The 13,579-nt window shown below is 32.5% G+C and overlaps 1 protein-coding gene across 1 annotated transcript; it reads right to left on the bottom strand.

Moving 5' to 3' along the window:
* Nucleotides 1–2,880: 2,880 nt before the first annotated feature.
* LOC126699309 (disease resistance protein RPV1-like) lies at nucleotides 2,881–13,575 on the bottom strand (the record flags this gene model as incomplete). The annotated part of the gene is made up of 6 exons (XM_050397056.1): nucleotides 2,881–3,522; nucleotides 7,415–8,093; nucleotides 8,169–8,900; nucleotides 9,097–9,384; nucleotides 10,182–11,277; nucleotides 13,055–13,575. Coding segments are annotated over 6 exons (3,327 nt in total), but the record flags the coding sequence as incomplete, so codon positions are not given.
* Between the last annotated feature and the right edge of the window lie 4 nt (nucleotides 13,576–13,579).

Below are 13,579 nucleotides of genomic sequence, written 5' to 3'. Positions count from 1 at the left end.
TCATTCCTAATGAGTGTAATTAAAGTTGCTTCTTGACTTTTTTTGAAGGCATGACTCCAATGATTCTAAAGTATAATGCAGTCTATAGTTTTCACATTTCAAAAATTTATTTGGCAAAATTCTCTAGAATTTGCAGCACAAGGTGAAAATGAAAATTAGCATGATACTTGGACAATTACAAATAGGATTCTGAAATAGGACTGAACAATCTACCTTAGCAAAATCCTTAGAGCAGTATAAGAGTAAAGCTTGAGAAAATATTTCCTAAAAAAAAAAAAAACTACTTGTAAGATACAATATCTATTAATCTGGACAGAATCGTAACAGACTCATTTTAGGGATTTAAATTTAATAATTGAAATTTTATGGATTAAATTGTAGAATGGTCAAATTGCAAAACTCAAATACTAATTTACCTAAAAATATATATAAAAGGGCAGGGGTCACAAACTACATGTAATAGTATAAGCACTGATTGCAACAGAAATTGAACTGAAGAAAAAGAAGAAGGTGATGGTGATGACGTAGACCCTCCTTTGAGTTCTCATGGAAGCCATAGGAAATATAGAGATAAAATTTGAAGCACAATATGTATAGAACTGAAGAAGAAAGGAACATACATAAATTAGGGAAGAAGAAAACAATTTGAAGAGATGAATGCGAGTGATTGGGAGAGAGCAAAAGGCAGAGGAAATCAACGCTGGGCTGAAACCGGCAACCGGTCAATAAAGTTAAGAATATAATTTAATTATAAAATTGATTGTAACTTAGAATTACAACTTATATTTAAAAAAATTAACATTACTAGCTATTTTGAAACTACAATCTTTTTTTTTTTTTTTTTTGTGAATATAAGATAGAATTCTACTCTAGCCTAATCTAAGTGTATATGTATATGAAGCTCCCTCCTGGAGACTTGAATCCTAGCCATTGCCCACCACACCCCACAAGCACTTATACCTGTGGAGTGACTATTGCACCAAAGGTGTGCAGTGGTTGAAACTCCAATCGTTGGACTGCATATTCTTTATGATTTTAATACACATGTCAAATTTTATGTCATTCAGATATTATTTACTATATAATTTATAAGCTTATATTTTTTGTATAATTTTAAACTACAAAAACTTGCAATTTAAACAATTTATTGATGATATATCTATTGATCTTTAATTTTCTAAAAATTTGCAAGTATGGAAGATATGAGAAAAACATGTAATCCAATGGTAGATTTGTCAAAATTCATCTCCAATAAAAAAATATTGAGTAAGGTTGTAGCCTTAATTTACAATCAATTTTGTTACTAAATCTTGTCCTTAAGTAAAATGGTTTCATTAATGAATGCCCATAGGACATTTTTTAATAAACCATTTTAGAAAGTTTTAATACCACTTTTAAGAAAAATATAAAAGAAAAATTGTAAAAAAGTTAGTTATTTTTTTCTTTTTCCATAATAAAATGATTTCCTAAGATAATTTATTAATAGATGCCCTAAGGGCATCCACCAGTAAAATCCCTTCTCTCAAAAAATTAAAAAAAAAAAAAAAAAAAATTCCTCTCACCTTTTTCTCAAAAAAAAAAAAAAAAAAAAAAAGTTTTCCTCTCAATTTATTTAGAAGAGTTTCATCTCTCCTTGTTAGGAAAATTGAGGGTTTTTTTTTTTTTTTTTTTTTTTTTTTTTAAGAGTATAGTACATTTAAACGTTGTATTTTTCTATAAAAAAGCATTATATTTTAAGTGTAATTTCAAATTAAATCTTATAATTTTAAAATTAAACCATAGGAGGTTTTTTTTTTTTTTTTTTTTTTTTTTTTTTTTTCTTCCTTTGAGAAGAAAACCATAGGAGGTATATAATAAGACTATATTACATATTAAACTTGATAATTCTGCTAATTTAAAATTAAGCCCTAAACTTTTAAAATTGTGTCAATACAAACCCTAACAACACCCAGAGGAATCATACATAAAAGTATACAACAGGGCTTAATGCTTAAATCGTATCTCCATGAAAGCTGCTAGGGAACAAAGGCCCTTCAAAATCATGCTCTGAAGTCAATTTCCAACAACTATGACCAACTGGGATTTTCTTGGAATAGCTTGAACTACCTGTAGAGCATTTCTCTCTCTACAATAACATTATTGAAATTTTCATTTTTAACAAGGTCAAGGAGGATATGTTGCCAGCTGATTCCTCTAGCAATATCAAGGAAAAATAGCTAATTCTACATTGGCCTGATATGTTGATTTAATTTGAAGAAAGAAAATATAATGGTTAGGCCATAACTTTCCACTAGAAACAAGTCCTATAAAACGAAGGCCCAAAAGGAACATACTAGACTGCAAACTAGAGAATATATACATGGCTCCCAAACATTGCTAGCCATGTCCTCTAACTACATTATTTTTTATTTTATTTTTTTATATAAGATAGAAATTATACTCTTGTATAATTTAATGACACGATGCATAGTAGAAAATAACAGAGTTTTATGACAAGCATAACTACTCACAGATAATTTCCTCTTAAATATATAGGCCTCTTTTATAATCTAAAAAAAATATTACTTTAAAAGTGAACTTGTTTGAAACTTTACTTTTTTGAACTACAAGGAATATATTCAAGACTGAATACTAAAGTTAATGCTCATTTGATACTATAGCTAGATTAATAAAAAAAATCATAAATTATATGCTTCCAATAAACAAAAAAAAAAAAAAAAAAAAAGGTTTCGAAACATCCAACAAATGCATTAACCCCCCCCCCCCCCCCAAACACACACCACACACTCACACACAAAAAAAAAAAAAAAAAAAAAAAAAAAAAAAAAAAAAAGAGAGAGAGAAGAAGTTGTAGTTCAACATGCTTGAATGTCCAAAATATATAGCCAAAATCAATCATCAATGTTTAACCATCTTACATTTCCATCATTCTAATACTCTGTAAGATTTATTAGTTCAGATCCTTGTACAAATTTAAAACATTACTATCTAATTCCCATATCCACCATTTTTGTTAAAGAAACTCTCTAACCACAACGTTCGTAGTCTAGTGTTTTTGGCCATGAATGCCCTTCCTAGCCTTTCATTAATTACCAAATAGTCAAGAGCAGATTCAAGCATAACTTTGTCAAACCTTTTTATTTTCATAACTTCTTCATAAAGCTCATTCACATCAAGTTGATCTTTTTTGAGTTTTTTTATTGCTAACTCAATCTTTCCAAGTTGTTTGGAAAACTTATCATTATTAGCATCTTGGTTGACATTAGCACGACTCCTTTTTCTATGAGACCTTGCTTGAGAGAAAGCTGTCTTTGAAGAACTAACTTGTTTCCCTTTTGACGCCTTCTCAAAATCAATAATGTCCTTACAATTGGACTCCAAGTCAACAATCCTTTTTTCTGAATCAATATCACTAAAAGACTTTGCAGAACTCCATCTTGTTGTGTCTTTACCAAAAAGCAAAGCCATCTCATCATACATCTCAATCTTTTTATTCAAATACTGGTCATGATCAGGATGTGCCTGTTTTTTTATACAAAAACAAAAACAAAATTAGTTAGGAAGAGATCAATCCCTAATAGAACACCTACATACTGATGAAAATATGCCTCATACCATTACTTCCTCTTCATACACTTTCTTTTCACACGTAATCATTTTCAAATTGTCATCCCATCTAAAACAATTCTTTCTGTTACAAAGTTGTGTAATGCTTCTCCAAATGCCTTTGATAGTTTGAAGACAATTTTCCACATGTTCAGGTTGGCATTCAACCCCAAATTTGTCACTAATTGCTTGGGCTGCTAGAGCGAATGATCCAGGCATAAATGTATTGGATGGCTTATTTCCTTTAGTAGCCTCATTAGCAAGTATCTCAATTATCAAACATTGCATTTGTTTTGACCACCTAAATTGCTCACTTATACTCTCCTCCTCATCTTTTGTTTTGCCTATTGCTACAATTGCAAGAACAAGAAGAGTAATCAAAATTGAGCACACGAACACAAAAAATTAGATGTGAAAACTCTATTTATTGTCCACTAGAAAATTTTATTATCAAAATGAAGGTGCAATCAATCATGGTAGGTCAAGACATGACATTCTTTAATCATGAAAGTGCTAGAAAGTCATAGTACATAGCCAACTCTAAAAAAATTTATTTTCTCCATAACATTATAATCTTCCCATGTGTTAGCATATCTCTATTTTCTTCCTAAACTTCACTTGTGATTATTGGACTATTGGATTTTTCAAATTATATATCAAGATTTACATCTTCCATAATTGAGCATATGGGCTCAACCCTCATTATGTGATTGTTAATGGCAACAAACTAGGACTACATCCATTGTGTTTCGAATGAACAATAAGGATTTGCATCCAATACACAAATTTTTCTTCAAAATCTCCCTTAGTGGTAGTTCACAAGGAAAAGGGACATAGACTAGCTGTATAATTCTATTTCACTTTAAGGAGGGTCATGACTAAACTCTTTCAAATGGTATTTACCACCATGATAAGAAAGAGAATTCCTTTTTTATTTCTAAAACTAGCCTCACCAAGATAATATTTACTTACAAATTTACAAAAAATAGAAAAGAAATACTAGTAAATGCTAATTATTTATAATATTTATAAATTTCCATAACCTGGAGACATCATTTAAAAAACAAAATTATGTCCACGCACAGTGTTAGTTTGCAAGGAAAAGTGACATAGACTTAATAATTTACACACATAGGAGTAGTTCGCAACGAAAAGTGACAGAGTCATAGACTAAAAAAATTTATTTCATTTTCAGGAGGATCATGACTAAACTCTTTCAAATGGTATTTTTCCATTGTGATAATGGAAGAAAATTCCTTTTTATTTCTATAACCAGCATCACCAAAATAATATTTACATACAAACTTATAGTAATAGAATAGCATTACTAGAAAATACTGATGATTTATAATAATTATAAATCCCCCTAACCTAGAGATGTCATTTAAAACACAAAAATCATGTCTACACACACACACACATAGCCATTGTCACCTCCACTCCCCACCATGTAATCACCAATGAGGCACAGACACAGACATGACATGGCAATTCTTGAAAAATTAGGACACAACAAGGCGGGAGCACATTAATTAATTAATATTTAGGTTACTTAAAAAATTTTACACATATTTTATGTTTATTTTAGTTTTTAGAAATGAGTAATAACCATGTCTACACAAAAATCATGTCTACACACACACACACATAGCCATTGTCACCTCCACTCCCCACCATGTAATCACCAATGAGGCACAGACACAGACATGACATGGCAATTCTTGAAAAATTAGGACACAACAAGGCGGGAGCACATTAATTAATTAATATTTAGGTTACTTAAAAAATTTTACACATATTTTATGTTTATTTTAGTTTTTAGAAATGAGTAATAACCATTAAATTCTTTAAAAAAAATCTAATATTTTGATAAGTTTCTCTTTTTCTTTTTTTCTCTTTTTGGATAAGAAAAATATGATATGATATTTCTGATTTATTCTTTTAAAATGTGAAATTTCACAATTATGGTAGTTATTAATTAGTATTTTTTTAATAATTCGATAACTAAATTAATAAAAATTAAATCTCAATAACCATTAAAAGTTGGATTTTTCCTAAAACTTGTAGAACCAGTTATTGGAAAAAACTAGAAAAAACTATTAAACTTATTTGAACTTCTAAAAGCATGTTTTTAAGATTTATTTGATATCTTGGGCAATTTGAATTAATCGGGGATGTACGGCACCTTATATTGCAAATTGGCAGTGTTAAGAATTTATTTGGGAATATGGGAGATGGTTTAGCTTGATTTTGTTAAATTGGGCTAAAGTTTGTTTGGGAGGTTAGGTAAAACTTCATTGGGGCATTTTAAGTGTTAGACATATAATGGTCAAGTGGCCAAACCAATTGTAGGCCTATATACTAGTAGAACAAGCAAATTAACTTTGAGTTAGTCTACGGTTAGCTTAGGATTAGTCTAGTATATAAACCACACATTGGTTTCATTGTAACTAAAGAGCTTAATAGACAAGATGAAGCCATTAAGGGCTTTATGCCATGGACGTAAGCCATTAGAATGAACCACGTTAACCTTGTATTTACTCTCTCTCTTTGATACCCCCGCTCATCATTCAATCGATCACAATCACACAACAACTTTAACATGAAGGATTTGAATTAATTGTTGGCTGCCTTGTTATTAATTTATGGGATGGTTGTTAAGTCGGAATTTAGACCTCAATTGGAGTTTACATCAGCTCTTTAATGGTTATAGTGTTATCTCATTTATAGCACTATCTTACTTTGTCTACGGTCAAGAAAGTCTAGGGACACAATTTTTGTGTCAAAAATTTTCTACAATTCTGAAGTGGTCGACTATGAGTCCATGAGTGGTGGAGAATAAGTGACAGATCGATGTAAAAGGAATTTTCCACCACTCATGATCGACCACTTAAGCAAGTTAGGACAAATAGTGTGGTTTTAGAAGAATTGGTTTATGGTTTAGTTAAGAGTATCTTTAGTTGGAGTTGGACTTAAATACTTTGACCTTATTGTTGATTAGGCTCTAGTTGAGCTCGTTTGAGAAATTCGAGGGGAATTCTTGACTTGTGTGTGGTAGCAAGGTAAATAAATACTTAATGGGATTTTTGGAAAAAAGAATACAATTATTTATTTCATGCAGGCTTTTTTTGGGTAAAAAGAATTGGAACATTGTTCATTAAACTATTCTTTTCCTAAAATTAAAATACTATGTCTATCATCAATCTTGTTATTTGTTTTATTTAAGCAAACTGCATTGCACTAAGTTGCGTATTGCAAGATGCATGATTTTTTAGCTTGGAAAATATGAGATCTTTGATAATGGATTTTAGAGAGAAAGTATCTTTGAATTGTTTTGGCCTGTGTGTTTGCTTCCAGTCAAGCAAAAAAACAACAAAGAAATTATTGGATTGTGCTTGCCTATAAGAAAACCAATGATACACACAAATCCACAAAATCTTCTCACTTAATTCCCTGACATTCTTGTCAAGACTTGCATTAGCCACAAGTCTTATAAGTCTGAGTTTTAGCTAGTTCTTAGGCTCCTTGTAACTAATGATGATGTAGGTTGAAAAATAAAGTTCTTTAGAATACTTGTATTGATCTAATGTGACAGAATTGAAGGTTAATTTACAATAATACCAAAGCAAAGGGTGATTTGGATTGCTTGCACTTGCAGTAGTCACATTTACTCAATATCCTATTATGACTAGTCACAGTTTAGATTTCTCGTATCTGTTTATACACACACACAAATCTAGACAATAAAGAAAATTATGTAAAATAAAATAAGACTTGTAACAGGAAGGACGTGTAAGATGGTGCTTACCTCCTTCAGTTTCCTCAGGAAAGCTCCGACTTGCACTAGGTTCTGCCTCCCTATTGTCATCATAGGTTGCCTTAAATTTGGTAGCCTTTACTACTGCTGAATTTTCAAATTCATGGTGGACACAATCCCAACCGTCAGAAGTATTGATGCAGCTACTGCTGCATTGTGCAATTGTTAAGTTGAACTCTTCCACATCTTGCTCATATATCAAACGGACTGCACATTTGATCACCTCCACTCTTGGGCTATTGGTGTCAAATACAACCTTAATCCGACTGCATTGATAATTCCAACCTGTAGCTGGCCAATCATCACGAGACAAATACAATAGCCAAAGATGACCCACACTATACTTAAAGGATGTCTCCCCAATGACAACTTCAAAAGTACGGTGAGGGCCATGAGGCATATCACCAAGAGCTATCACATGACCTTTAAGACTATATCTTTCACTTGAATAGCAAGAACGATTTATTCTGAAAAATGCACACAAAGCAAATCCCATCCACCTGCTATTACACCAATTTGGCGGCAGCTCTATGCTTATTGAATACCCAAACCTTTGATGAGTTAACCATGGTGGAACTTCAAACCCAGGAATAATGATGTTGAATGCATCTCCAGATCTATCTTTCCTTTTGTCAGAAGTTTTATATCCAATTTTTGGGTACATGAGTCCCTGTACCAGAAAAAAACAAGAATTTTAACAATCAAAGAGAGGGAGAGAGAGAGAGAGAGAGAGAAAGTAGATTACCTTTAGGTAATGTTTCAGTATTGCAAATGCCAGACCATCAATGTCCTCATTATATTCAACTAACTTGAAGCAATTAAAAAATGAAATAAATGGTTGTAACAAATTGCTCGTACTGAGAAGTGCTGGTGATGGTTCTAGGGAAGAACAACCTTCAGCATTTATGTGTCTCACATTTGATGGAAACTTTGGCAATGAGTGAAGTTGAATGCAGTTGCTCAAATTAAGAACTTCCAATTTCTGAAGTTGACTGATGCTTGCAGGTAGGGCAAAGACAAGCTTGTTTGTAGATAGTGATAAATATTTTAAAGAGCGAGCGCAGAAAACACTATCAAGCCTTGACTTAAAAAATTGCTTTTCACATCCACGACATATCAAGAAACTAATGGAAGTGGGAACTTCTCTAATAGCAGTTCCAGTCAAATCAAGTTCCCTCAAATGTTCGGTTTTCCCTAAGTTCTCTGGCAGGTAGGCAAGTTTTGAACATCCCAAAAGAATGAGTATTTCAAGAGATCTTAAACTATCCATGTTGCTAGGAAGGTTGGTAAGAGATCGGCAGAATTCCAAATTTAGAACTGTAAGCCTACTGAGTTGTCCAATAGATGGGTCGATCTCAACCAAATTTATGCAACCTCTAAGACATAGTCTCTCAAGTCTCGGAACCCCTGTGAAGTCAGGTGTTCTAATAAGGTTTTTGGATAGTTCAAGATCAATGAGTTTTAAGTTGTTTAAGTACTGTTCAACCAAAAAAAAATGGGGATAATTAGCTTCCATCAAACAAAGAATTTATTTTAATAACATAAATTTTGTTTTCAATTAAAACAATTCTAATAATGAAAAAATGAAGCTCAGATACGAAGGGAGTGTATTGAAATTGCTCTTAAAAAAAAGATAAATAATAAATAATAGAAAGACAAAAGAACAAAATTACCTTTACACCTTTCCATAGATATTCAATTTTGCTAAACCACATTTTAAGTTCAACAAGCTCTTCTGATTGAAAACTGGATGGCAAACATTTTGAAGAATACCCATGCCATTCAAGAAATCTTAAGTTATTAGAAAGATGATTGAGGCCATTTGGGATGTGCACATTATCGATTATAAGCAATCTAAGATTACACATCTTTGAAAAAGCTTCAGGACAGGCTTCAAGTTTCCTGCATGCTTCATCCCCTTCAAATGAGTCTAGGACTATGGCTTGAATTGCTTTTGTTGCCTAAAAATAAAAAACAAAGATCAGTGAATTGCACAACAAAAGATGAGAATACTTAAGTTTTTTACCGTGTTAGAGGGGACCCTAATATCTATACTCTCAGTTTTCCACAAATATAACCTCCTCTTAAGCATTGGTAGATCCAAGAAGGTTGAGGGTGAGAAATTTCTCCATTTACAACTTCAAATTTAACAGATAGAAAGAATATTATAATTAAGAATCTAACAATAACTATTAGATCATAACACAACATCATTTGTTAAAGTTTTCTCCGAAAAATCCTATTTATTTTATATATTAAGAGTGTTATTTTCTTTTGAGAATCAAACAATTCAACTATAAAGGATGCAATTCTAAATTTTAGAACAATGATTTTAAAATTTTTAAAAAAATACAAATGATGATTAATATGAGGCCTATAATGGAAGTTTGAAAAAAAAGAATTTCTAGGTAAATACTCATGCACCTTAGGGATCAAAAGATGAATGAGTGGTTGACTAAGTCAAGAAAGAGGAATTTAATTTATAACAATGTCACAATCACATTATGTTTTCTAAATGTAAGACATAAAGAAACATGAATATATATTTATAAATAAATAATGTGACAATCACATTATGTTTTTAAAATATAGGAAATAGTCAGCATATTAGCATGAAATTTTGTATTCTATATCTTATGAATTAAGTGCTTAGGTAACTTTTTTTTCTTAAAAAATGAATTTCTTTAATGAAATTGTGTTTGTTTATCTATTCAATCTTGCCCCTTAAATAAAATGCTGGTTTTGCCACTATTCTTACCGTATTGTTCATCAATACATGCAACAAATCCTCACGAAGCCACAATCTACTGCGCCTCCCTGGTTCTTCAATTGATTCTTGACGGACAATTTCCCAGCCCATTTCTTGTAATAGATCATGCATCCACAATTTGTTGTTTTCTATAGTTATAAGAGATTTATCCGTGAGAACTCTTATACCAATTGTTGCGTCAAAACCACAATTCTCTAATATCTCTATTACTCGATCTTTCATCTTCCCTCTAAAGAAACACGCAACATCTAGGAATATCACCTTCCACATTTCCTTTAGTCCATCGTAACTTACTTTAAGTGTATCAAATATTTTTCTTTCGGGATTTTTTTTCAAATTCTTCACTGCACTTTGCCACTCGTCCACTGTTCTTTCAACCATAAAGGATCCCAAAGTTACGAGAGCTAATGGAAGACCATTAGCATAGTATACAACATCCTGGGAGAGCTGCATTTGATCTCCTTCGGGTTTCCCATTTTTGAAGGCTTTCAAACAAAAAAGTTTCAGAGCATCATCATCATTTAAAGTGTTAGGCTTATATATATTATGCACTCCATGTTGGACCAACAAATGTTCATCTCTAGTTGTAATGATGATCCAACTTCCCAGTCCAAACCAGCAATGATCTCCAGCCAATAATTCTAATTGGTCCAATTGATTAACATTATCTAGAACAAGTAGAACTTTTTTATGACGTAGTCTACTCTTGATCATGTTAGCTCCATCATAAACATCCCATACATCTATATTGCTTTCCTCCAAAATTTGTGCAAGAAGCTGCTTTTGTAATCGAGCCAAACCATGCTTTTCTGAAACTTCCTTAATATTAGCAATAAAGCTAGAACCTTCAAAATGGTTACATTTTGTTTCATAAATCACTCTAGCAAGAGTTGACTTTCCCAGCCCCCCCATGCCACAAATCCCTATCATGCAAACACTGTTCCCGAGACCTAAATATGGAGTGATCAATTCCTCCATTGGAGAATCTATTCCTACCAAGTCTTTGGTAATGATTGAGAATTTTGACCTCGATCTCTGTAGAATATTATCCACAATATATCGGATAGCTTCTGACTCATATTTCCTGTGGAGAAGATTGAACAATAATTACAAGGTGGTCTCAATGAGTCATAAATTGCAGGGGGGAAGAGGGTAGGGAGAAAAATATTAGGTAATAATACTCCCTTGGTCAAACAAATAAGAATTCATTGACTCATGGAGCTGATAGAAGTAGAACCATCCATATAAGTAGTGTATTATCATATTAGTTGTATATGTAACATGTAATAAATCCATAAATTTTCTTAGGGATTTATATACTTATATAACCATGTTTTGAAGCTTCTTAGATTTCTAAAGTTCAATCTTTATCCAATCCTATCGCTTTAGGTGTAATTCCATGCATTTTTCCCCCCATCAGGAGGGTACCACAGGGGGGTGTTGGGATGGGGGTGATAAGAAATGGGTATTCAAAGCTGTCAATTATCATTCTTGCCAAGACATGTGGAATTTCCAAATCATGGAAGCAAAAGAACAAAAAAAGCAGCAAAGGAGCAGGGGATGCTAGTAGCGTAGCAGCCGTAGCTGCAAAAATATCAAGGGGGGCAATTAAGTGCTATCATCCAATACATTGCTTAGGTTAGCAATGATAAGCCTGATAAATCCAAAATCTACTTTCAACAGAGCTACGTCAATTGATAAAAAATTTAGGAATCTGAATTCATGACTGATTGTTGAGTGAAACTAAATTTGAATAGATTTAGTAGAACACGATAAATATACAAATTTATATTTCTTCAGTATGAAATATTAATAACAAAGGCAGTACTCAAATTTAGCAAAGTAGATAACCAAAAAGCTGAACATGTTTTCTAATACCTGATAAAATGAGTGAAGAGAAGGTAATGGTTTCTTTACTGGAAAAAAAAAAAGGAACTACAACTTTTTAAAGCTTAGTGACATAAAAAGCCCAAGCTTTTACCCATTGAATCCAGGCCCAAAGGTATGTGACTATTGAAGAGAAAAAATGCTTCAAAATTTCAAATGCCTTTTTTTTCTTCCTTTTAAGAGAAGGTGTTCTTTGAATTTCCATTTCTGCAGAATTGTGCATGTTGACACCTCATTTGTTACAAATGAAATGCATTACCTCATCTACAAACTCCTCGAAGGTACCCCTAATATCAAAATAAACTCCTCAAAGCTCTACTTCTACAAAATAATGTAAACAATTGGTTTGGGAATAATATGTTTAAATTGTGCTATATGGATTTTAATTAAACCAAAACAATCATCGATCCATAACTAAATCTTTATGAAAACTATTGAAATGCCTAGCATGAACTTAATCCAACCCATGACATGGCAGAAGGTTATTTTGGATCATTAAAGCACCAGGTCGGGTTATAAAAGTGAAGTGTTTCCAAAATTCTTTCTATTGACTTAAATTCTTAAAGTGGCCATGATAGAATAATTGCTGGATATGCTTGTTCATAAAATGAAGGCAGAAAATCAAGCACTACCCCATCTTGGAGCCACCCCCAAACTATTCCTCCCTATAATTAGCTGATGTTTGTGGGAGGATGGATAACACGCACCAGTGAGAATATATAGGTGCTCAAAGAGCACATGACACCCATATTAGCTGTCACATAAATCACTCAATAATAGATTGCCTCTCCATTGTATAATTAATTTCCTTGTAAAAATGTATGATGTATCAACCATTTTCATAGGTAGACTATGATTAGATAACAAGTAATGTCAGCAGTATATTTCACAGAAAGTGATTCAAGTAGGATATAAAAGAAGAATGTCATTTAAATATCAACATAAAATTAACTAAATTTTCTCATGGAAATTACCTCTCCTGTAAATGCCAACCGGAGAGATTTGCCACTTCTCTCAAAGCATTCTTCCATGATTCTACCTCCTGTATGTTATCTGCTTTGTGTTTTGCAAAGGCTTGTTCAAAAGTTCCCCTCTGATTCCGTACATCAGGTGGACTTACAAAGTAAAAAACTGGCAGAACTATCAGTCCCATGTCTTCCCTGCATTTGACAATCCTTGCAAGCTCATCCAAACACCATGTCGAGGATGCATAGTTTCTTGATAGAATGACAACAGCAAATCTCGATTCTTCAATTGCTTTCAAGAGTTCTGGGGAAATGGATTTTCCTCTTTCAAGTTTTTCATCGTCTCTAGAGGTGAAAATGCCCTTCCTTATCAAAGCAGCATACAGATGGTCTGCAAAACTATAGCGGGTGTCCATGCCTCTGAAACTGAGGAACACATCATATTTCCACCGAGGTATTAAAGAAGAAGGTGGTGATGATGACGATGAGGCTCCTTGAGTGTTCATGGAAAACTGGTAAAGCTTGAACAACGTT

Source organism: Quercus robur, chromosome 9 (genome assembly GCF_932294415.1).
Source record: "Quercus robur chromosome 9, dhQueRobu3.1, whole genome shotgun sequence".
NCBI classification, from domain to species: domain Eukaryota; kingdom Viridiplantae; phylum Streptophyta; class Magnoliopsida; order Fagales; family Fagaceae; genus Quercus; species Quercus robur.
This window is presented reverse-complemented; position numbering and strand designations above follow the sequence as displayed.